The sequence below is a fragment of the Camelus ferus genome, chromosome 31 (genome assembly GCF_009834535.1).
Source record: "Camelus ferus isolate YT-003-E chromosome 31, BCGSAC_Cfer_1.0, whole genome shotgun sequence".
In the NCBI taxonomy this organism is placed as follows: Eukaryota; Metazoa; Chordata; class Mammalia; order Artiodactyla; family Camelidae; genus Camelus; species Camelus ferus.
This window is the reverse complement of record NC_045726.1, coordinates 11,831,748-11,858,404: the sequence shown is the minus strand read 5'-3', so window position 1 is coordinate 11,858,404 and position 26,657 is coordinate 11,831,748. Positions and strand designations below refer to the sequence as shown.

General features: G+C 38.0%; 1 protein-coding gene across 1 annotated transcript in view; it reads right to left on the bottom strand.

Moving 5' to 3' along the window:
• Window positions 1-401: 401 nt before the first annotated feature.
• Window positions 402-26,657, bottom strand: part of KCTD9 (potassium channel tetramerization domain containing 9) — a 29,730-nt gene continuing 3,474 nt past the window's right edge. The window contains exons 2-12 of the mRNA XM_032471066.1: window positions 20,573-20,694; window positions 18,051-18,094; window positions 14,568-14,664; window positions 13,906-13,964; window positions 13,573-13,701; window positions 9,877-9,944; window positions 9,691-9,786; window positions 8,856-9,005; window positions 5,356-5,461; window positions 4,490-4,623; window positions 402-2,294 (exon numbers count right to left, since the gene is read on the bottom strand). Coding sequence (XP_032326957.1) covers window positions 2,178-2,294; window positions 4,490-4,623; window positions 5,356-5,461; window positions 8,856-9,005; window positions 9,691-9,786; window positions 9,877-9,944; window positions 13,573-13,701; window positions 13,906-13,964; window positions 14,568-14,664; window positions 18,051-18,094; window positions 20,573-20,694 — 1,122 coding nt within the window. The 3' untranslated portion in view covers window positions 402-2,177. The remainder of the gene's footprint in view (window positions 2,295-4,489; window positions 4,624-5,355; window positions 5,462-8,855; window positions 9,006-9,690; window positions 9,787-9,876; window positions 9,945-13,572; window positions 13,702-13,905; window positions 13,965-14,567; window positions 14,665-18,050; window positions 18,095-20,572; window positions 20,695-26,657) is intronic.

The following is a 26,657-nucleotide window of genomic DNA, read 5'->3' as shown; positions in this document are numbered from 1 at the left end:
GTTTTACTGTTTTGAAATGTTCCCTCCCTCCCTCCTTAAACTCCTTTCTCCTAGTTGTCAGCTGAGAACATTTTAGGGGCATTGTGTTTAACCAACCTAATAAAGCTAACTGGCCCTGTTCATCAAAGGAAGTAACACAAATTAAATGAATTACCGGAAGACAGTCTTTTGTTCAGCATTAATAAAACGTCTCTGTCTTGTTAGCTTGGCGGACTTTCAGAAAAGGATCATAAAATAATCCCGCATAGAGAAATAACTAAAGGCACCGTCACCTCCATGGTACGTGTTACACTGTGCTTCCTTTTCCTCCCAGCCCCTCAGGCTTGGTCTTCAACACAAATTGAAGAAACGTAAGCAAAATCTGGAAGGTGCTGATTTTCAAAAGCAAGACAAGAAACTCCTTTTCAACATTTCACATCATTTATTAATGCAGTACACATTAGATCCAAAATCTGCATTTTCTAAGCATACCGTGTTTGGATCCTTCAGATTCTTCTGCAGTTTTAGTTATGTCTACAGAGGTACCCTTAAGTGGATGGACAACACATTGTATAATTATTGAAAATATAGTACAGAGTGAAATGATTTAAATATAATTTAGGCACATATTGATTATGAAAATAGATCTCTCTCAATACAATTCTTCTCTGTCTTGGTAAAAATGATAAAGCAAAGAAAATAATTCATTTCTGAAGTTGCTTTCCTTCACCTGTAAAGGTCTGCTGCCCTCCCGCTCTGCAATTGTACCCTTTACTGTTCAGGAAAGCGTTGCATATGTATGTATAGGATAAGCTACGTAAATATTGAAGACATGTCATTCTCCCAAAGGAGATGAAGTGGTTTTTAACGATTCCTTGCCTCAAACTGGTAAGTCTGTAGAATTCAGAACCCATTTGGACACAGCTTACATCCCTGCTCTTGTGGTAGACGTAGGGACACAGGTCACGAGTAAATGCAGGCCCTAACCCTGCTTCTGCAGAGATAATGATGCAAGAAAACCAGGCTAAAATTCGCTTAAATCAGAAATGTAAGAACCACAGGTGCTGAATGATTGGTTTTACATCTTGGACCAGCCCAATGCCTTTAAGTTTTTTTTGATAACTCTAATGCAACTGTCAGTTTAGAAGCCCTCGTTCTCCATTGTAGAGTTTGAGCTACAATTATAGTATGTTGACTCCTGAAAGATGGATTTGCCGTAGTCATTCACATTGTATAGCTTTGACTGCAGTGGATTGGGATTTGATACCTACATCCAGGCTGGCCCCGTTTCAACTATAAATGAATGATACTCACGCACCTTGGCTTTTTGGTTTTCAACTATCTTCCTACGCTTGTTTTGACTGTACAGGAGGAAACTAGCCAGTAGTGTAAGTTGATAAAATTGCCTGGTCTGGCAGTGAGTGGAACTTGCTTAGAATGAAATCCTCAAGAATGTGCATTTAAAAGCTGCAGCTACAGGTAAATCCTTCCTCCATCTGGAGAGGTCCACTGTAACTTCAGCTGACAGTGATGTATAATGATGTCTTTCCTTCCACTCTGTCTCAATCAGTAACAGAGGATTTCTTTAATTTAGCTACTGTTTTGTTCTTTAAAAAAAAAAAATTAACCTGAAAAGAGAGCCTTGGGGAGTCTGATCTCACCATATGCACATGGGTGGCAGGTATTTAAAGTACGGGAGGCGTCACTAAAGCTATTTGTAAACCTGAACCACCTTTTCAAAATTTTCATAAAGTTTAACAATTTAAATATCCATACTGCATCTAGAGAGTCAATAAATATAGTTGCATATGTTGTGCTTTTCATAAATTAAAATCCTCAAATGCGTCTCAAACCAGAATGGTATTTCCACAGCATGCCTATGTAAAAGCAAATAAAAGAGATACTATATTCCTGGTCCCAAGCCAGGCAAATCCCCCTACTCCACTCAAAAGGCAGCACGCTAATCTAGCTTCCCTACATCAGTTAAATGAGTGCTTCTCTGTTAAAATCAGAATGTGGGGGGAAAAGTGACTTTTTCCCCCTTATGCACCGCTGAGAACAAGCGTAATCCTCTAAATGTTTTTTTTTTTCTTCATTCCCTCACAGTGTTATTTCTTCTAGACAACTGAGTGGGTGGAGAAAGAAAAGTGGTAAGGAACACGTTTTTCACCGTGAGCGTCTTCCTCCAGCCTTAAGTCTCATCTGACGCTCTGTGACATGTGTAGTGGGGTCAGCATCTCTTCAAAGATGGCGCCCTTCACGTTGGAACCCCTCAGGTTGGCTTCTTGAAGGTCACACCCAGACAGGTCACAATTCTGCAGGACAAAAACAATATGCACCATTTAAGAGGTCAAATTGATTCCTGGGCACGTATGAAAATGTTCCTACGTAGTAACTCAGTTATTTCTAGGAAACTTCCAGAAGCTTTGGAAGAAAGTCAGGTTTTCTCCTCTCCAGTTGATGCTCAGGCTGACCACCACAAACGTGTACAAAGGTTGACAACGAAGCATGTCCCTTTTGTTCACGTATTTTAGCATCAGGCATTTAAAATCCAGATGGGCTCCAACGCAGTCAACAGTATCTAAACAATTTCACCACAGTCCATGAACAACGGGCATGGGGGGTGGGGAGATGGCTTAAAAGAATCTCAGAGAAAGGGATTTTGCTTAATGATTAAATTATGTAACAGATTTTTTCCATTCCCCAGCCCTGACATTCTTAGAGCAGGGAACTGCCTTATTTTAAACCCCAAAATTACTTGCACAGTTCACTGGGTTTGAACAAATGTATACAACTGCAACCCGCACCACGACTGGGAGCTGCTTTCAGATTTCCCTTGAGATCAGGGAGTGAACAGATGAGACAGGGGTTTTGGCTGAGTCCCCGGGGATGACGGAGACAATGGTTAGAGATGCGGGCGACTGCACATGATCTTCTAGGGTAAAACGTCAGCGGCTGCGCCTCAACAGTCAGCCTGGTTAGTCGGCGCCACCAGTGAGATTAGAGGGAGGCTTTTTGCTACTGAACCTCACTGACTACATGCTAACTAAAGCCAAGGGAAAAAACCCATCATCTTGGGTGACAGTAACAAATCATAAACATTTAAATAATTGTGCTTAGAATAGGTTTATACCTTCGGCCTCAGGCTGGTTCTTTTTGCCTTTAAGTTTACTGGGGGGCCTGCTACTATGCTAAGAGCTATCAAGAGAACAAGGAGAAAACACTAAAAAAAACAATTCAACAGCACACTGAATGTTGACATACTGTTCTCTACAACCCAATCTGTGCCAGACTTTCTTGTATAGGGCTGTACTATTCAATAAGATAGTCCCAGCCACATATGGCTGTTTATATTTAAATGAATTAAAATTAAATAAAGTTTGCAATTTGCAGCAACATGGATGGACCTTGAGATTATTATATTAAGTAAGTCAGACAGAGAAAGACAAGTATCATATGGTATCACTTATATGTGGAACTGAAGTAAAAAGGGATACAAATTTTATTTACAAACCAAAAAGAGACAGACATAGAAAACTATGGTTACCAAAGGGGGAAGGGCTGGGGAGGGATAAATTAGGAGTTTGGGATTAACAGATACACATTACTATATATACAATGGGTAAACAACAAGGACCTACTATATAGCACAGGGAATTGTATTCAAATTCTTGTAATAACATATAATGGAAAAGAATCGGAAAAAGCAATGTATATGTGTAACTGAATCGCTTTGCTGTGCGGCTGAAACCAACATTGTAGATCAGCTACACTTCAAATAACAAAATTTTTTTTTTAAATTAAAATTTAAAAATCAATCCCTCAGTTGCACTACCCACGTTTTAAGAGCTCAGCAGCCATGTGTGGTTGGGGCTGCTGGACTGAGCAGCACAGGCATAGAGCATGCCCGTCTTTGCAGAAAGTGCTGCCGGACACTGATGGCGCAGGCCTAGAACAACTACTGAGTCCACTAGCTGAGCCTGCAAATCAAGATGGCAGACAGAAGACAATGATGACAAAGACGGCTGGACAAAATTATAATCTCAGGTTGAGATTCTAAAAGAATATGATGCCAGTTTAGAACAGGCTTTCCCTTAAACCTGATTTCAAATTCAGATCTCATTTAAATTTCTCAGGTAGCTCAAATAATCCGGCCCCATAATTACTAATTCTGTTTGGAATTAGAACTTAAGAAAAATACAACTGACTGGATTAAAAAAGCATCTGTCAAACTCACCTACTTGAGGGAGACCCAAGGAAAAGAGGAGAAATGAAATCAACTCGGACTGAATGCCAGATGAATCATCAAATCTGAAACTGGTACCTGTTACCTGAGGTAACCCAATCCTGCTCTGGAATTCAGATTTGTTTAAACAAGCAGTTGAAAGCATCAGTTGGGCTGGCATGTTTCCTGGCAGTTGTGATCAGCCAACCACTTTGTTTATGATTTCAATACGTTCTGCAGGAGCTACTCAGAAATTCTAGATGAACAAAAAACGTGGTAACTCACCTCTAAGTCAGTTCCTGCCAGAGTCGCTCCTCTGAGGTTACAGTTCTTCAACTTCGCGTTTTTCAAGGTAGCAACTCTCAGGTTAATTCCTGTCATTTGACTTCCTTCCATATCCACACCTTTCAGATTAGCACCTACAGGGAATATTTTTAGGCGTCGTTGAACGTAAAAGCATTTAAAGTCATCTACCTTCAAAAGATGCAAGATGGCTTAATGGGAGGTGAATAACCTTTGGAACCTTTGGAAATGACTGAACGATAAATCTCAGTCTCTCAACCAACATACATATACAAGGAGTTCTTTGTTAACAGTCTGTTTGCTTATACTATGAGTTAAGAATGTTTTAGTCTGTATTTTTGAGGGAGGAATTCAATTCAGACTTAGGATAATTAGCAGTTTTATAATATGGCTCTGAAAGTTCATGGCAGTGGAGGTTAAGTACTATGTCTTCTAATTATGCAAGTAAACAAAGTGACCAGTTCAAGAACACAACAGAGCAACAAAACAGTACATTCAGAAGTGACAAAAAACTGCCTGGCTTTATGTAAACCGAAGTTCTTAATTTTGGTCCTAAAAAAGTTTGCCGTTGTCTGAAAGTTTAAGATTTTGATACTTAATTCTCCGACTGAAGCCTCCTTAAGTATTGGAGGCCAGATTTCCAAGTTCTCCTTGTTGGTTAGCATGACGGAAACCAAGCAACGGCTTAGCTTTTTGCAGATTCTCTAAGTGTGATGACAGGACGGAGTAATCTGCCTCCCTTCCCTGTGGTTACCATGCTTTCACCAGTAACAGTTATCCTGCTGGCTTTTCTCTTACTGGTGTGTTTTCACCTTAGAGACGGTAATTACAGATGCAGTTTCTCTCACCTTCTAAATTGGCTTTGAGACCAGAGGGATCTTCAAAATTGCACAGTTTCAGGGATGCTCCCTCTGCATTAGAACAGAGCATCTTGACTCCCTGGAGATTGGCACACTAGCAAGGGGGAGAGAAAAGTCCATGCATTAAGGTTCAGGGTTTTGTTTGGAATAGAAAAAACTGGCTCAAACAGTAAAAGAAAAAAATTAAAAAGGGAGAAAAAAAAGCTCAGTTCGATACATTCACCATCAATTATTTTCTACTCACAATAAAGACTTTTCCAGTTGAACCCGATAAGAACTGAGAAGTGTTCTTTAAAAATCGTTGTTTTAAAAAAGAAACAGATGCCAAATAAGCAGCAGTCCTTTACATGAAATCTAAAAGAGTGCAGAGAAAGAAGCTGGGGAGTCAGAAGCATGACAGCCCTCTTTCTATTTTTACCAACAGCCCTGGGCACATAAACAGCCCAGCCTATGACAACGTGACCGTTGAAATGTCTGCGTGAGAAAGCATAAGCTTGTCAGGGTCATGGATTTTCCCTTCTTTATTACTGAAGGAATCAATCAATGGAATTCCTGATTCTCAATGTTACTATTACCTACATGTCAAAGGTCAGACTGCGAAGGCCAGCAGTTAAAGCAGTCAGTTAGCTACCAGCACTAGCAAGTTGTTTGCAGGGCCTTTCTGTACCAACCCGAGCACCCAAGCCACAGTACAAGGTGTGAAAAAGCTAGAAGATACATGTTCGAATTTTAAGTTACGCTAATTCATCTCAAAGGATTCAATACCATCAGACCTGAACTCAGACAACTACTAGATGAGGCAGGAAGCTATCTAGAAAGTTGGCATTCACATCAGATCTTCACAAATTGTGGCCACCAGAGTAGATGATGAAGGTAAGAAGTGTTTTAAAAACCGCAGGGCACAACATAAATGATAACTGCAGATCAGTGAAGAAATCTCAAATCCTAAGGCTGACTATGTGATGTCACAGCCACACCCATCAAGAAAAATCCTTGTTTCCTAAGTGCAATTTCCTTCACCTACAGTCAATTCTAGTGACAGCGGAGATAAGCTATAGACCATTTCGGATCACAGATAGCTGACAAACACGTGTGCACTTCCATCCGTGTCTGCTCGTTTAACACGAGGTAGCAGAGCCCTCAGACTAACGAGGAGGATAACGAGGACGTGGAAGGCCCAACGTAACGAAGGGATGGCTGGACTTTATGTACTTGAAGATATGACAGGACAGGAAGCTGGTGCCTGAAAATAAATGTCTCTGGTTCTCTATGGGATGCTGCCAGGTAAAGCAGACTGTAAATATCATCCAAAGTTCCTAAGGTGATTATGTAAGTACCGCCCTAGACTCTAGGCGCTACTGCGGAATCTCACCGAGAAATAAACCTGGAAGAAATTCAGTGAAGTTTTCTGTCTTCAACCACAGAAGCCATTTCACCCTCTATTCGTCCAATAGTAAAGCAGGTCACTGACAGCGAGATCTCAGAACCCAGCTGCTGAGTGAAGCAGCACCACACCTGTAAGAGTTGTGCTGTTCACTGTATCAAGGGGCAGTGGGTTTTGATGGAAGCAGTTAGGTTATTACTGTTTTTCTTTAAAGTATGATAATGATATTGCGATTATGTTTTTAAAATGACTTATCTGAGAGAGAAAAAATATTTATAGGTGAAAAGAATGAGGTGATTCAAAATAATCTGTGGAAAGGGAAAGACAATACACAATTGTTTATATATGGATATTGTTGAAGCTGAGTAATGGAAGCACAAGGCGGGTTCATTATACTAGCTCGTTTTTGTGTATGTTTGCTATTTTCGAAAGGAAAAAGTCACTAAAAAGAAAAAGGACACAAGGGAAAGAAAACACGTGCCTTAGAGTCTAGTTCCAGCTTTGCTGACAAACTAGCCTTCGGGGCTTGGTCATTCTCCAGGTTTCAGTTTCTTTGTGAGGCAAGGTCATACTCCTCACGGTCCCTTCCGGCTCTCACCACTCTGTAAGTCTGGCACAGGGAACGTGCAGTGGTTTTGTAACAGCTGCATTATTACATCAGCTCCTCCACAGCAGGCGAAAGTCAACGAGGGCAGGTGGAGGGTGTGGAACAAACACCCAAAGGATGCTGCAGGTTAAAGGGCGCAGCTCAGACATGGGCTGCGGACTGGGACAGCCGCAGAGGTCATCTTTGTCGACAGCAGAGCTGGATGGTTTCACAGCCCGTGAGCCCGCAGGGGGAGTTCAATAGGAGTGGAGGGGCCATGCAGTGCATCTTGTGCTTAGCGCACACCAGTGTTCCTTGGACACCGCAACATCTTCAAGTGCCCAAGAATGAGCGATCAGTTTTGACTTTCACAGCCCGCACACTCTGGGCAATGAGTCTTCAACGTGAGCCATTTTTATCATTAATAAGTTAAATTTCCCGTTTGATAGCACTTTAGTAAATATCAGTTAAAAAATAAGTATTTTGGCCTTCACATCAATTATATGAGAAGAACAAGTATGTACAGTTAGTACTAAAATTAAAGAGAACTCAAAATGAGTTGTACTGAAAGAGTGGCTGTCTTTTTTTTTTTCCTTTCCCTAACAGAAAAACCAACCAAGCTGCCTCCCGGCATTTCACTATTTAAAAACTAGGTCTCAAGCCTTTCCTTTGTACTGTGAGTCTTTCACTTACTTCACTATCAATTTGATCCTTCAAGATGGAACAAGGAGTGAAAATGACGGAAATGTATGTTGGCAGATTTTGTTATTAAGATGTAAGTTTCGTGGGAAAAATACACTGCAACTAAGGAATAAAGCCCAAATCATGAAATTCAGTAAACATGTATTCAAGGAATACTAAAAGCAAGGTACTATAATAGGTGTTGTGAATTCAAAAGACAGAGACAAGGGCCTTGGTGTTAAGGCATTTACAGCTGTTAGAAGTTAGTAGATTTCACTGTCAGGTTTCACATATATCCTCTAACCCCAGATTAACACGGGCAACTGTTATGTAAGTACGTACATACGCATACATACATGCAAACACATACATGCATGCGTGTACAGGGGGAGAGCCGCTGAGAGCTAACGTACACCAACCGATGGACACCATGTTTATTTCAAAATCTCTCTGCCAAACACCCACCAGAGCAATAACATTCTCCCACTCTAGAAATGATGAATAGAAAATTTCAAAGGTCCTTTCCAGTTTTTACCTTAATAGTTCACTGAAAATAGAATTCTGAATAAATAAAGTGAACTAGGTTGAGGAGATAAGGATCTAATTTCAAAATTTAATTCCTTGTTATTTGCTAAACTTTTCAGGTCTCTGTTTAATAAAGGATATCAAAGTTGCAAAACCAACCCACTTCACTTTCAGGGACTTCTGTTTTATCAACTTAGTAAATTAATCTGTTTTCAATAAAAGCTCCCATAAGAGAGAGAATTTCTGCTCTTTGAGACTTGTTCAATAGGCTAAAAATTTAATTTTCTCTTGGAATCAAAAAGGATTCTTACAGTCAAGCACAGATCCAGAGAGATCAGCTCGTTCAAGATTGGCACAGCAGAGATTAGCGTGGGCAAGATTGCAGCGGCTTAAATTGGCCATTTTGAAGTTAATGTATCGAAGGTCCAAACGAGAAAGATCAGCACCACTGAAGTTTAAGCCCTAAAATTAAAAAACACGAATTGTCACAATATTTAAACCATTTGCTGTATTAAATTTAATTACTATAGTAATTAAACCACCATGTTTTTTTAGAAGCAATTGGCAGTTGAGTCATTCAAATGAAACTTAGACATATAAAATCAGTGTCCTGAATGGGTTCTCAAACTCTATTTACACATAATATTTAGAACGCATCCTGGCTTTACCTCATTTATGTGCAGAAGTTTCTAAGGGGTGATCTCTGTTAGCCACATACCTGTTGATAAGTATTTTTATTAAAGCTGACTGTATTTGAATTATTTTATTAATTCAATAATTCAAGATTATTTTATTTTTAAAAAGTGAGTATTGTGGTTTTTAAAATTGTTAGTGCTGTAATGCTTACAAGTTATCTCCCACTGACTGGCCACACATAACAACTGTACAGACAACTTTTTATTTTAATTGCTGAAATTCTATGCATTACTCAAAAAACTGCTGCATGAGGCATAAACAATAAAAAAGGCCATTATGACTTTTTTTTTTTGCTAACCATTTTAGGACTAAATCACTGCTGTGACCATCATTAATTATATCTTGCATGTAAAAAGAAAATCAGGCAAGAAAGAAATTCCCAGAATAATATTAAACTTCACTCACAGATTTGCTGACACAAGTAAGTCACGTCAAAGTCTCCTTTAATTACCTGGCAACGCAGTTCTGATTTGGTTGGAGTGGCTAGCAGAAATCGGACAAATTCCTTCCGAGATATTGGTGAATGATCTTCTGGTGGTTGAGAATTCTTGAAAAACATATTGATCAATTTAGTGGAGCGTTCCTGGGAGATAGCTACAGTAAATGGAATATTTGCCTAACGTCAAAAGAGCCTTACCTTTATCGCTACTTCTAGGTGTTCAATCAGTGAGTCGATCCCAAAAAACCTGGCTTCTTCTAACACACCTATCATAATAAAAACGATCTGAGTTTATAGAATGCTCTTCATTTTATTATTTATAGAATTCTTTGTTAAATTCTCACAATAGAAGTGAAATTCAAAAAGTAGGCTATCCATCAACATAGGAGAAAGTAACTAAGGTTTAGAACATATAGAGAGAATATTTTAAAATAAACAAATATTTACATATAGCAAAAAAAATAAAACTAATGATTTAGAATGAAAAATTTCAACATTTCAAAATTATTTCTGAAAATTACTTTAAATAAGGTCACAGGCAAAAAAGTCCTAATATCAGACATTCCTAAAATAATTGATACAGTGATTGGTGAACCCAGCAATCAACATTGCACTGACTTTTTCAATGAAGCACATCTGAATAGGTTTGTCACAAATCTCTTTTACTTACTGAATAAAAGTAACCCAGCCTCAAAGCAAAAATTAAACGTATAATTCAGAAACCTTTTTTTAATAGGAGAATCAATTTTAAAAAATGATTTCTATGTGATAAAAGGGATTTTATCTATCATTTACTTTTCTTAATTTGTAAAGAAAACAAAAACAAAAACAAACTGTACATTCTCCTGGTGGCTTGGTATATATACTTTCTCACAGCCGTTAGTAAACATCTTCATCAGAGTACGTGGGAATAAATCTGGAATCCACTCTCCTTCAAATGAGGACCTCAGCTGGCTGAGTCCACTTGAAAACTACTAAGATCTCAGAAATCAGAGAAATAAGAGATATAATCCTTCCCTTCAGATGGTTCCAAGCTAGTAAGAGTGTAGGAAGAGAAAACCACAACACTTATTTGGGAAGGTTATGATCTTTTCTGGAAAGACCCAACTCCACCTTCAATATTCCAATTGCAAAACAAAGGTCACGTGATGGACAGCACACCACTCAGGGCCGCCCAGGCCCAACGCCATCTACCCGCACCAGAGTGGCTTCACCCTGGGTTCCTCACTGTCTGTTCCTGGCAAACACATCACAAGAGGGGTTCCGCTGGGCCCCGTGCTCAGTAGGCCAAGATCTTCTGAGTAAGTCAGGACCTCTCAGCAAATGTGGTAGAGATTTTTGCCCCCCTAATCTTAGGTTCAGAACTTAATCTTAAAAACTTCCAGAAAAGCCTTAACACAGAAGGCACCCATGGGAGACAGTTGAGGAAGAGAAGGAGTATTTAGTGTTTTTTTTTGTTAGCACCGGCACACCTTGGACTTGAATCCCAGCGCTCCAGTTTTTCGTCTTACAGAAGCTACTTCATTTCTGCCTTAGCTCATTTGCACATTTGTGAAATGGGGATATTATGACCTTCCTTGTGAAGTTGTCAAAGTGTTAAAAGAGATAACCTGTATGTATTGTCTGGTAAAATGCCTGGGCCCCTGGTAGGTCCTCAGTAAATGATCACCATGATTATTATTAGTATATTAGTATATGATGATATGTGTTAATATATAAATAAATAATTATTAAATTATATGTTTTCTGACACTTGGGAATGTTCTCTTTTTACTTTATCAAATTAGGTTCAGAAAATTCATGTTAACTTAACAGAAATAAATACTGAAATGCTAGAAAAGTTCTTGAGTTGGGAGAATACTTGGATTAAGGTGAGATTTAGGGAGGAGGTAGGGAAAAGCTGATTTAAATCAGGGAAAGAGGATTTTGAAGACAAATGCAAGAAAAGGAAGACAAGCGTCACTGGAAAAAGACAGTCATTAGGGGTCGGGGACAAAGGGGGATCATGAAGGTGAAAACATACTCACCAACGAAAACACAAATTAGGAAGGACAAGAAACGAGGTGGGGGGAAGAGAAATGAGTTACTATAGATTATTTCAAAGCACGTGATTGCTTGGGGCAGCTTGTAGCCCACGTAAAGTGTTTGGATGGAAACTGTTCTAATTAAAAACAACACTTTATAAAATGAATCCAGGAGATGCTCTGCCTGCTGAACGACTGAATAAGGAAGAACAATGGCTGGGAAACGTGAAAAGGGAAAACAAGGGAGGCTGGTAAGAGCCCACCTTGCTGAGGTCCGACGTTACTTCCTAGGCAGGGAGGCCCTGAGATGCTATCCGTGACACAAGGAAAATTAAAATGCGGTGCCTTCAAAGAACCCACTGGCCATCTAAAGGTGAGGCAGCGAATGTCCTCAGAAGAGGGTGGCTATGGGAGTGAAAGGCAGCAGACTGCTACAGGTGCTGAAAGGAAAGGCTCTGTGCAAGCGTGCATCGCTGGTTATTTTTATAACAATCGCTGCAGAATGGCTAAAGTGAAAAATTGGCTGTAGAGGGTTTAAAGCAATGGTTGGTAGAAGGTGAAGAAGAAAAGCAACAAGAATGCAGTTATGGACAGTTATGGCGCTAGAGGAAAGGGTCAAACCTTATCATTATTTCTGCAGTGGGTAAGCTCTAAAGGCAATATAAAATCTAATACAACAATAATGCCAGTTATTGAGCGTTTCACATTTCACTACAGAGATTATAAACTAGCAGCCCCCAGGCTGATTCTGATGTGTTTGGCATGTAGTGTTTTGAAAATCAGAAGACTTCATATAAAATTTTAGATTTCCAGTTTTTCTTTTAAAATCAAGTTTTTGGTTTTTTTTAAATCAATCTTTTAAAACCCTGAGTCCACATACCCCCGTGACAAAATCTGTGGAGGGTGCACTCAAGATCACCACGTTCCCACCACTCCTGAGGTCAGACCAGATTCAGGCATGTGGAGGCCTGTGAGCTGACCATGCAGCCACTGCTTTGTAAGTTAAGGGCTGTCGTCCACCTTGTCTCCACGGACCTTCACAAAAATCTGTGATATGGTCAGGGATCAGGGTATTTTTAATGCTCAGGTTTCAAAGGGGACTCAGAGAGACTTCCCCCAAGTTAATCTTCTAATAAGTGGTAGAATCAAGATTCTAATTCAGTCTTATGACTCTGAAGTATAATTTCCTCTTCTGAATGGGAAGGTCCATAACTGAACCCAAGTGACAGTCACCATTCAATTGAAAATACAACAACAAAAAATAGATAAACAAGTCAATACAGTATAGCACAGGGAAATATATTCAATATCTTGCAGTAGCTCACGGTGAAAAAGAAAAAGAAAATGAATATATGTATATTGATGTATGACTGAAGAATTGTGCTGTACACAAGAAATTGACACAACATTGTAAACTGACTATAACTCAATAAAAAAAGTACAATGACAAAATCCTTTAGAATCCTCACTGATACAATCTAAATCTTTTAGAGTCCTTACTGATAAATCTAAATCTATTTAGAATGTAAAAATCAAAATTTATGGGTTAGAGATATACCTGGAAGACTATCTGTGCCTACGTACTCCTATACAAATAAAAACATTCAGTTTTATTTGTTTTTAAGCTTTTTTGGGGGGGGATAAACAGGTTTGTTTGTTTATTTAAACAGAGGCACTGGGGATTGAACCAAGGACCTCGTGCACGCTAAGCTCACAGTCCACCACTGAGTTATACCCTCCCCCCAAAAACAGTTTTTAAAATGGAAAAGATACTTTCACTATGTGAAAATACACTATATGACTAAGCAAGTGAAAACAAAATAAAAATCCTAAACTTATAAAACTGTGAGAAATTATACTGACAACTCACCCAATAAATTAATACCATCATTTACAATGAGCTGTCCGTGACGCAGGTAGTTCAAAATGGGTTCAAAGTACTCAGGACTTCGGTCAATTAAGAAGGCTCCTCTATGATCTTGCTTATTTCCCCAGACGCCTGTGTGACCATGAAAACGAAGAAAGCCCCCCCCATAAACAAAAGACAAAGTTAGAAATTTATGGAAGGGAAATTATGCAATATGCCAGTAACTTTCTACTCTTATAAAAATTACTGACAGCATTAAAAAGCACAGGACGACAGGGGTTATTACAGCTACAAAAAAGAGACCAAGTGTGAGAACCAGGTGCTTGCTGTACTCACCTCTGTCCTTGAACATGTGGGCCAGCATACTGTCGGGCTCTTTGTTCACTAAAGTGCTCCTAAGAAGTCAGGGGAAAAAAATGGGTTTCTTCATTTGTCTTTATAAACAAACATATTTAAGTCAAGCGTCTATTTGATGCCAGCTGCTTTCTCAAAAAGAGGCATGCTATAACCTGGGAGGAATGATGCCGGGAGACAAAAAATGTCCCCTACGTTGCAATTTATCAAAATCCCTCCTAATCTGGCACTTCCTTTGACCCAAATACTGGCTTGGTTTCCTTTCACTGAAGCGCTAATCTGTCCTATAGCAAGCTACATGAAACAATTTTCTTGATCTAAACTTACATTGTCCTGACCCCTTAGTATAAGCAGTTGTAGTCTCTGCAGATTTCAGTGCTGTTAATTTTTCTCTTGCGTTGCATGTATGTTACTCAGTATTGAAAAAGCATATTCTAAAACACTAAATTCATGCTTTTCCTGCTTTCTCTGGAATGACAAGTGAGCTACTTTTCTACTCTTTTGTTAAAAAAAAAAAACTTTCTAAAAATTGGTTTCAAATCACACAGGATATTTAGGCAGCACTGAACTATCTAAGGAAATCAGCCAATTAAAGGGAAGAACCAACAGGACATGGTGTCCTCTCGGCACCCACGTGCACTTACCGTGTCGTTGTAAAGTACCGCCCTCCAACGTTTAACGTCAGCCAGTCTGTGTGGGCTCCTGACAATCCTTCAGGTGGTTTAGAATCTGTCTGAGGATCTAGAGATGACATACAGGAAAAAAAACAAAAACAAAAACATCAAGATTGGGGATCTGGGGAAGATGGCAATAGCATTATTTTTTAAACTAAAAGCACACGTTAAGAGCATGACAGAGCTACTCGCACGCAAGCCCCACAGCCACAGACAGCATCTAAAACACAGCCAGGGGACAGATATTCCCACCAGCACCGACAGCCAGAAGACAGCGTGGTGTCAGCATCCCTGACAGAAGAAGCCGGGAGAAACAATGGAGTATGTGATGAACGTACGAACTCCAAATTAATCTGTAAATACTCACTGCAAAACTCAGCTACTTGAGAAAAGAGGACTGAAAGCGGAAGGGGCAGGCCCAGTCCAGCCACAGGTGATTCAAGTAGTTTGTAGTAAGATTTGAAGAAGCTGGAAATGAACTCTCAACACCCACCAGCCAAAAACCCGCATCTAGGACAAAGCCCCAGACTAAAGATACGATGTTGGGAAAAGAATCCAAGTTGAACAGATCAGAGGTGAAAGAAAAAGAAGCTGAGGTAAAAGTCAAAAAGGTCTAACAGAACCAAAATACATCAGAAGGTGATTTCCATATTTTTAATACTTCACAGGAACAACAGAAAAGGGAAATCTAGAGCCATGAAATCAGAAAAACTTTCCTAGGTCAGCCCTCCCTTCTCCAAGTTAAGGAAAGCTAATTTCATGTAAAAATGAACAGAAAATGCCATACAAAATTATTAAAAGAACAGCAAGAATTACATCCCTGTAGCCAATGAAAATATGCCAGAAAGAATTGCCCACCAAACAGATAAACTATAATCTAATATTCCAAAGATGCTAAAAGAAGTACATCATCCAAGGTATGAAAGAACAAACAGAATCACAAAATTCAGAGAAGAGGCACGAGAACTCAGGATAGATTAGAAATAAAAAGGAACACCATTTCGGAAATGAAGGTTAAATTCGAAGAAGCAGAAGAATGAAAGAACACAGAGATAGCGCCTTAAGGAAAAATGACGAAAAAGAGGAAAACTTCAAAAATCAAAAAGAAATAAAGAGAGTAAAAGAATTTCATAGATTTCAAATACAGAAGAAAGTGCAGGAGATCCAACATATATACAATAGGAGTCCTTAAAGAAGAAAACCAAAGTATGGTGACAAAATGCACGAAGCTCAAGAAAACGTTCCTTAAAAAAAAAAAAAAAAAAGTGAACTACGTATGGAAAGGGCCCACCACATACCTGAGAGAATCAACCTAGAACACCCAGAAATAGTTTACTAAAATTACTGTACTTTAAAGAAAGAGAATAATCCTTTGGGTAACTTACAAAAAATATTCACTTATGAAAGATCAGATTTTTTTTTGACACCAACACTCTATGCCAGAATAAAACAGAGTAACATATTTAATATATTTAAAGAAAAATAATGTGAACCAAGGATTTTTTTTAACAACTTAATTGAGGTATAATTGATACACTACAGACTACGCATATTAAAGTTTGCAACTTGTTCAGTTTTGACATATGATTTTAGACTAGCCAGACTGACTTTCAACTACAGAAGCCACATGCAAGGTGTCAGAGAACACGGTTCTCACAAGTTCTTTGTAAAGAATCTACCAGAGAACAAGTTGCAGACAACTACTGGAGGCATCAGCCTAAGGGCTGGAGAAGTAAAGTTAAGTAGTAGTTTTAAGGGAGACAGTAGAGTATATAATGGTGCATCTGTATGTGTGTGTGTGTGTGTGTATATATACACACACATATATATACATGCATATATACATCACTGTATATGGTATACAGTAATAACATTCTGACAATGGAGAAACAATACAATTATTTTTTAAGTAAGGAAAGAAAGGAATGAACATATTAAATGTTTACCTGTCTTTAGTAGTCTTATTGGTACTTGAAGTATTGAGATTGTTACTGAAACTTCTATGTTTTTTGTGTAGGATGAAGTACTTATGTGACATTATAGTTCCATCATGCCCTATGTCCCTGAAAATCAGGATTACTGATATGCAAGAAAGGAGATCTAGATGTAAGACAGAAGCAGTTAAATAAAAAACCCTATAATCCTAGTTATTAACCAAAGTATTAGTGTGAACCCATGAGATATTTTATCTACGTGTTATATATGATATAGAACTTTATATTTCTTATATGTGAATTTTATCTGTAGCTAGCTATGTATTTCCAACTCTGTCCACCAAAAAGCCCAATGATGAGGATAAAATCAGTAGCAATGGGCCTCCCTAGCACCAGGATTGTGTCTTGAAATGACATTTCCCCCTAAAAGAAACCAAGGCTTCTTGGAAAACACACTGATCTGGGTTTAGAATAAGAGAAGTTTAAGACAAACACTTTGGTATTACAGGTAGTAAGGGAACTGTGAAAGATTAGTGGGGTTGTGTGAAAAGGACAAGGGCTGAAGGGATTTCCACTGGCCCAAAGGAAAATAATCTGGGTATCAATAAACCCAGAGGATGAAAACATACCAAGGATTTTTAAATCCAAAAGTTCATAATGATAAAACTAAAATACGTACTAGTTAGTACTTTTTATTTTGTGGTTTGTTTGTATGCATGCAATGAACCAATTAAGTGACCACTGCCTGCTAACCACTCTGTTGGGCTAATGGGTAAAAAGATGAGAAAAAAGTTTTGCTCACAGTTTTAAGGCAGAGATAGAGAAGACTATGCACTTACTTCTAAGTTGGCAACTGCCTGTGTGATGATCCAGAGAACTACCTCCATTCACCAAATACCATTATTGTGATGGCTTAAAAAAATACTTAAATATTCAGGGTGTGATTGTCTGGAACTAAATATATCAAATATTCATTAAAGAGTATTTACCTTTTTTAAGCCTCGGGCTGTATTTTTTGAGGTATACACTGGAGAAGCTTTCTTCCAAAGGAAAGGGTATAGTACGTGTATGTGTGGATGTGAGCGTGGTTGACACCAAGTCATTTTTGACTGATTTGACTGCTATGAATGATTGGCAAACATTAATTCTGCAAGCAATGCATGCTTCAAAATATGTAACAACATTTTGATTACTATCAAAGAGAAATTTCAAAACAAAACAGCTATCTAAAATCAAAACTACTCTGTCATGTTTAATGAATATGTGCACACCCATAGCATTTTAAAGGCACGCAGAAGATGGGGTATCCACATTGAAATATGATCATACAATTCAAATCAAAGATTTACTTCCACAACCCCCTCCCCCCACCCCGATGCAGAATCAAGAAAAGTATGAAGAGCTGAATGCGGCCACAAGATACTTTTAAGTGTTAAGCTTAGTAAACCTATGAAAAATATTTGCCATTTCATCTTTTTTATTTCAGCAGACAAAACTGGCTTTTAAGGATGTCACTTACCAATAAATGGTTCTCCTTCACACACAAACAAAACATCATCATCCCTGGGGAAATCAAAATTTAAAAAGCCACCATCAAAATCCAGAAATCACAGTAATTATCTGTTGACTAGAGGAACTATTCCTTAGAGTAAATGCAGAAGACGGCAGAACCTATGAATCTATATTGCAAAGAAGCTAACTGAATTTCCAGTGCTTTTTGTTTAAACCCAGGTCTTTTAAGCCTCTTCCTGCTCCAAAATTCTACGATGCTATGAGGATGGAATGAGCTAAACTAGACACTCGTTTTAAAGAGATAAATTTGCCTAGGATATTTGAGAAACAAAAACAAAACCCAAACAAACCAAAAACCACTATTGTGGTAACTCACTAGTGAGTTAACACTACCTGACATTCTATTTTATTTAGCAAATTTTCACCAAAGCAGGTCTCTGTGATGTTTATAAAATTCAGACAAGATCCTGCACATGAAGGTACTTTTGAAATGCAACAAAACAAAACCCACTATACAAATTATGTGAATTTAGTTTCTTATCAATTGAAGAATATACTATTATGCTCAAAGGATAGGATTAAAGCTGCAGACAACTCTTCTCTTTTTTTTTTTTTTACTTTAGTTCTGTAACTCTAAATAAATTATTGGGGTTCTCTCCCAAGTTATCAGCTGCTTTGTACTTTGGAAAGGGAAATACGTTTCCATACTGAATCTAGGAAGAATATAATTGGAAGTAACTCTGCTGTAAACACTCACCCACTATGCCCACCACACCCCCAAATGTAAATAACTGCCCATAATCCGAAAATCTGGATTATCAGTGTATATCCTCCTCCCCTGGCCCACCTCACCTCACCCCTCCATTAGTATAAATAAATGATCAGACTGTACTGTGAACCACAAATTATTAAACAGGTAGATGTAGATATGATATGATACAATATAATATATATTATGTTTATTTCTTGTCCTAGCTCTTCTTTTAATTGAAGTATAGTTGACACACAATATTATGTTAGTTTCAAGTGTACAACATTGTGATCTGACAAATACGTGGAATGATCACCACGATAAGTCTAGTAACCATCGGTGTCACCATTCAAAATTATTACAGTGTTATTGAGTATATTTCTTGTACTGCATATTACATTCTTGTGCTTTCTCTATTTTATAACTAGAAGTTTGTACCTCTTAATCCCCTTTACCTACTTCACCCAGTCCCCCTGCTTCCTCCCCTCTAGCAAACACCGGTTTGCTCTCTAAACAGGTAGATACTTTACAGCTCAGAAAGCTTCAGCTATGGCCTTCTTCAATTATGACCTATGTTGTAGAAATTTTATTTCTGTAAGAATATAAATTATTCCTATAAGACATCACAGGAACACATAGAATTTTTCTTGGAAGCAGACTCTGTCTCTTAAGAAGAAATTTAGGTTGATATAAATTATTCAACAATGTGACCATTATCCATAGAAACTGAAAGAAGCTGGGAGATAGATACTGAAAAACTAAGAAACTCTCCTAATTTATTTGGATTTTAAATCTGTATCTTTGAAGTCTACAATCTTTTTCTACTTGTTCACCATGCCAGTTAACTTTTTAAGACTAGTATCAAAATCTGTTTTCCTCTCATTACCAAAAATCAACTATTAAACCATATGACCTGGGTAGGTCATTTAACCTCTCAGATGTTTAGTTTCCTCATTTATAAAATAAAGGGACTAGAAGTGATTAACTTCAGAGGCAGTATGTTACATTGAAAGGTCTTTCTGACCTGGGTTTAAATGAAAATTAAACTTTGTAAACTACCATCATCTAGATCGTTGTCTTCACACCATCAATTTCAGAAAGTCCATGCTTTGCCAATTGAGAGAGGTAGCTTGTGGGCAAAGCAAAGACAACGTAATCGGCGTAGGCAGTACTTAATTTGTGTTCCTTCTTCGTTGTTAAGCCTCTTCCTGCTCCAAAATTCTACAACGTTCCCACGAGGATGGAATGAGGTGAACCACACACTGGTTTTAAAATATGCCCAGGATACTTAAAACCAAAACCCCAACAAACCAAAACCACTATTGTGGTAGAACACTGGTGAGTTAACTCTTATTTAAAACTCTACCTTATTTAGCATATTTTCACAAAAGTAGGTCTCTGTAGCGTTTATAAAATTCAAAGCATTCTTAGGAAATGAATTGAATAATAAGCAGGAGCATATCAAATTAAACAGAGCAATTAGATTTCTAGCATTAAAAATTCATGTCTCATTAGTTCCATCTCTAGTAACATAAAGCTTCCTCATAGCCACATATGCAAAAAGACTTATCAGTATATTGGAAGGTACTCAGGGTTTTCTATCTGATCAACGAACCAGAAGTCCAAGTTACTTAAATTCCAAAGACCAAATTGTAGGCAATTCATTTGCCAAAAATCCTGCACTGTTAACACTGACTGAGCTACTGCTTAAAGGAAAGAGCACAGCACTGAGAAGCTGAGGGCACGGTGTAGACAGCTTATAAAAAGGTGAAGGTTACCTGATTAAAGCAATGTCATCAATCAGTCCACCTTTCCCATTATACACACTGGTGGCTTTTATGCCGAGTTTATTGCTGGCCACAGAAAGCAAATCAGATAAAGTTCCATAGACAGCAACCACCTGTGAACACACCAGATTAAGTTGAACAACGTATGTAGTGAATTTCGTCACTCACAAATTTGCAAACCACCATATGATAATAAACAAGACTAAAAATTCAGATTATCATAGAAAAGGAAATTTTGAGAAGTTTTTAACGGTGTCTCTGCTCCTTTTATGACTCAGATTATTTACTTAGCACCTAACACCTCTGAAATTCAAAACTAGAGAAATTGTCTCTAACTAAAAGACAATCTACGATCTTAAGGTACAGTAAATACGGCTCCTCTTCTGAGACTCCGCACCGGAATTTAGAGTCTGACACTTTCTGTCAACTGCAGACCATTTAACCTCCTTGTGCTTCTGTGGCTTTAACTAGAAAGGACGAAAACAGTCACACCTGTACCAGAAGGTGGTCACGAGGAAGAACCGAGTTAACGCGTGGTAAGAGCTTAGTGAAGTCCTGAGACCTATTAAGTCCTTATGATGTTGCTTTCACATTATTCCTTTGTTGAAGGAATGGCGGCTTATTTTTTAAACAGGAGAGATTTACTGTTTATTGTAACATTTACTACATCAACTACCATGTGAACGGTTAACAACTTCCCACCTCGTTTAACTTCAATAATTATTTATATTATTTTATAAAAGCCAGATTTTGGCTAACATTCTAAATACAGCACAGAGCTGGGTTACAATGAGCTGCTCTGTCCCACTTTAAATCAGGCAGTGTGACACTCGTGCAAGACACATGCAATTGCTCAGGCAAGGGGCTGAGACGCTCCACAGGTAGTGACTTTTTTTTTGCTCCAATCATAACTGTAACTAAGGGTTCCTAGAGGCTTTGTTGTATAATTGTACCATCATCGGTGAGGATCTCCGAAAGTTATGAATAAAAAGCAGCCGAGGAGCTGAACCTACACCTGCGGCATCAACAGCCACCTGACTTGCCACTGGATACTGGATAAACGTGCCATAGGCAATGAGAACCGGGGCTGGTCCTTTGTTCACTGGTGATGACTGGACTACAGCAGACACAGAATTTTTCATTAAGTAAATGAAGTGAATTAGAGTATGGAGGGGGTTGTTTACCAATAAAGGAGTCTGCAATCTTTTAATAGCTGAGTATGCAGATTCCAGCTCTTTTCTCTTAGATCGTCACCTATGAGAAGTGTTGCAAGCTGGGACATTTTGGGGAAGGACTGCAGGCAAGCACAATTTGAAGGGAACCAGGTGGGTTATTAAATGCATAGCCCAAATGCTCATAAACAGACAAATTGTGGTGTATACACACAATGGAATATTATTCAGCCATCAAAAAGGAATACAATTCTGATACATGCTACCACATGGATGACTCCTGAAAACATTCTGATAAGTGAAATAACCCAGACATATAAAAGGACAAATGTTGTGTGATTCCACTTACATGAGGTACTTAGAAAAGACTAATTCACAGAGACAGAAAGTAGAATAAAGGATATTGGGGCAGAAGGGGCAGTGGAGAGTTATTGCTTAATGGGTGCAGTTTCTGTTTGGGATGATGAAAAAGCTTTGAAAATAAGTAGTGGTGAGGTTAAGCACATTGCAAATGTACCCAATGCCAATGAACTGTACCCTTAAAAATGGCTAGCATAGTAACTTTGATGTTATGTATATTTTACCACGATAAAAAAAAAAATTAACACACAGTACTTGGCCGTGTCTTGCACGCAGCAGACATGCCAGAAATGACTGAAGCCTGAAGAGAACGTGTCCCTCATACTTCCTGTCATTTTTACCTCTGTAACAGAGCCTGGAATTCTAACTATTATTGCAGACCCAAGTTCCTGGGAGAAAAGGAAGAGAAAGTATGCGAGGCGTTACACATAGCAAACCTGGTTGTGCTAAGGCAGAGGGCCTGAGAAGAGAAAACACAGAAAAGAATGTACCCAAAATGCCAAGGAGCCAAGAGACTGACCAAAGCAAATGCAAAACAACTTCTGCAGTCTGGAAACTGACAGGGGAGGGTAAGAAAAATCCTCCTTTCCAACGTCAGCATTCTTGTCATAGCTGCTATCACACTAAGAATTCTCTAGATCTTTCTCTTTCTCCTCTTCCTTATCTTTGCTTCTTATCTTTACATGGTTTTATTACTTTTCACTTCTCTCTCTCAAGCAAACATATCATAAAATGGATAGAAATTTAATATATCTCTATATATTATGCTCCCAGGTTTAAATATTAGAGCATAACACTTTCTATGACTTTTTTTTTTAAAAAAATACATCCAATTAAATCGTTTTCTACTTCTTTACGTTGACTGGATTTTTCCTGTGGGTCAGGTGTCTCCTGGGGAAAGTAAAGCCCCCTGCCATGTTTGAAAGCTAGCCATAAGCAGCTAACTTCATTACAATTAATTAAAATAAGTCATTCTTTAGTTATACCAACCACACTTCAAGCGCTCAACAGCCACACTGGCTGGTGGTTACATACTGAACGGTGTAAATACGGAATATTTCCATCATCACAGAAAATTCTGTTGGACACTGCTCTTTATTAAAGAGCAGATTAAAGTGAAGAACAAAGACACAACTATTTTAGTTTTGTCAGGCTTGACCATGCCATGGCAACCCACAGTAACAGTGACACAGTCCAACTCAAACCCTGTTTATCGTTGTGTATGGAAGGCTCACTGGTTGCCATCTTCCTTTTCTTCCCCAGTGAATTCAAATCTGATTATAAGATTTAAAAAAAATACTCAACCCACACATCACACATACGGTTTGGCAAATTCAGGGCAGTCAAAGCACCCCAGGTGTTTCTTTGTAGGCTGCAAACTTCTAAGGAGCACATTCTAGATATAAACTGAGTTCACCTTTATTTTGTTACCACTTACATTAGCCCTGACGATATCGAACAAAATGTATCATTTCACCAGTATTTTCTAATCTGATCTTCGATCCAGACTGTAAAGGTTTAATAAAAAATGTTAATTTGTAAACAGTTGTTATTCATTCTGTGAATTTAGGTAACCAACTATCCCTTATAACGGTAATGAGCAGCACTGAAGAAGTCCATCCCTGCGGACTCCCCAAATCTCTGACATGCAGAAAATGACCACAGCCAATTTAAAAAGGACCCCCTTAATTAAGCGTCTTAATATCTGCTTTATAGTGGGTCTCTGATAAATGTTTCTTGAATGCCAGATGAAATTTTCATTGCGTTCAGTGTTGAACAAGGACACGTGTTTTGTGTGTGTCAGTTATATTTAAATCCTTTCCACTGACATTAAGTTAAAAAACAAAGTACACAGTAGAAATGCAATTCTAAAGTGATGCTCATGTAACAATGCAAAGTGGCTATCTTTGGATAGTAGAATTAAGGTTCACTTATCTTCTTGTGAGTTTTTTGTTCTCAAGGGTTTGTACAGTGCATTGGTATTATTTATGCAGGAAGGGGGAAAAGTTGTAATTTAAGATCCCTATTGCTCTAGATACTATATTGTAAAATACAGAATTACTTTAGCAGTTGACAAGTAATTTAGTAATAGACAATCTTCTTTAAATGAAATAATCAAGGGGCCATCAATTTGAGAAAAGAGCACTGAAATTACAGCAAAAAAATCTTACAGTACTGCAAATTTGAAAATTTTCCCTTAAGTTGGGCAAACATACTTCTTTCTCATTTGAAAGGCATTTTTGGCATTTGTATTTCAACAAGATCACTTTAGCTTGACTCTCTTGAGCATAGTAAAACAAATAACTCACAAATAAGATGGAAGTTTATTGCAGACGTAATATTCAAAATGTCTTTGATATAAACCAATCAGAATATCAGATTTTAAAATGTGATACACATGGAAAAGACTTTAAGTTGGTGAGAACATTTCAAACAGACTGGCACATTTACCTTTCATTTTATATCAACTCTTTTGGGGGAAAAAAGCAATGGAAATCTTGCGTATCACAGACATGAGCTCTAACTGATATTTACTAAGGTCACTTCAGTCCTCAGAGAGGCTGAGCATTTATAAAACGATCATGCTTACAATGGGTATTTGCTTCATGTGAGTTACACTCCCTAGTGTGGACATGCAGTTTCCATGTCACTGTGATTATCCATCTTTATAACCTAGGCACTGTACTTAGAATGGAAGCATCCTATGGAGTAAACTGAGAAGCACGTCTATTAAAGTTGATGACCACTGTATTACACCACTATTTAACTTAATTCTTTCTAAATTTCAGGTCCCACTGACAAGTGAAAGCTATCCACCAACTGGGAAAGTGAATGGTATATACTGTGCCAAGCAGGACATGCCCGTCTAATGAAGTTTTAATTTGCCTTTAAACACTTTTCAAATTATAACCTATGTTATTCAACTTTAAAAAGTAAAACCTGCACATGTATTTAAAACATGTTTTTCTTATACGCCCACAATTATCTATTATGTAATGCAAAATCAATAAATACTCAGATTTATGCCAGCTGATTTATCCAACTAACCTACCAATCAGTTAATAACTAAATATAGAATTAATTTACTCTACGTACACTTTCAGTCTTAACACATTTAAAAATTAAAATTATTTCATTCCTAAAAAAGATGACCCTAGGTCAAAAAGACAAATATTAAAATAGTCAAAAAATTTTAAAGTCAGACAACAGCAAATGTGGAAGAGGATATGGATCAATGAGAAGGTTTATGCAATGCTGGTGGGGTATAAAATTAATGCAGTGACTCTGAAAAACAATTTGGCATTATTTAAAAAAATGAAATATTCACACATCCAATAATTACAACTTACATATGTACCCTAGCCCAGTGGTCCTCAAAAGTGTGGTCCCTAGACCAGCGGCATTAGGATCACCTGGAAATAGGTTAGAAATTCCATTTCCTAGCGTCACCCCAGAACTAGCGAATCTAATGCTCTGGAGGGTGGGGCCCAGCTCAGCCCCTCCAGGTGATTTCAACTCGTGGTAAAATCTGCCAACCACTGCCCTCGAAAGATGCTTGCACATGTGCACCAGGATATAGAGGAACATTCATGGCCACAGTGTCAATTTCATAGCAAAATAGAATACAACCCAACTGTCCGCGGACCTGAGAATGGATAAACTGTGATAGTACCTGTATACAATGGAATACTGTTATAAAGCAGTGAAAGTGACTAAACTTTCACTAGGTGGGATATTACGGATGAAATCTTAGAAATATAACAGTGAATGAAAAATGCAAGTCCAAAAAGACTTTATATGATGCCAATTTAGGATATGATATGCCCAAAGCTGATAAGACAAAGAAATATACAGTTTAGTTATACACACATATGTGGCAAAACTGTTTATTGAAAAAGAAAAAAAAAATGGCAAAGAGAAATACAAAATTCATGAAACTGGCTGTCTTTAAGGGAGAAGCAGGGAGACAGGAAAGTGATGAGTACATTAAGTTTTTAGTAATGACCTATTTCTTGGATTGTGTGCTAGGTTTACTGGTATTTGTTACATTACTTTCCTTTTAATTTCTATGCATATTAATATTCTTTACTGTATTCTCTTGTATGTATCAAATACATTTTTAAACCATTTGAATTTGAACAAGTTTCTTATTAATGTTTAGATTTCAATAGGCAAAGCTTCACATAGATTTTTCACCTTTCTTCAACTCAATACAATGAATTCAAATCTGGATACTGAATACCGACCACACATTTCTCACCTAATATCAAAGCCAGAAGAACACAGTGATGTTCTGGATCAAGACTGTAAACATCAGTACAGAATTAAGATAGATTTCATATCCCACTATGTCTGCAGTGTTCTTCATACAAAGATGGTACTCACTAAGTGTTGCCTGGATGAATAAGGCCTAAGACTTGTACAGCTCATTGCTGAATAGTCTGAAGTTAAAAAAAAAAAAAAAGCAACTTATGTCCAAGATGCACAGAAACTTTGAATTGCCATCAGGTTACTCAGAAGCCACTCACTGCATTCAGAGGTCT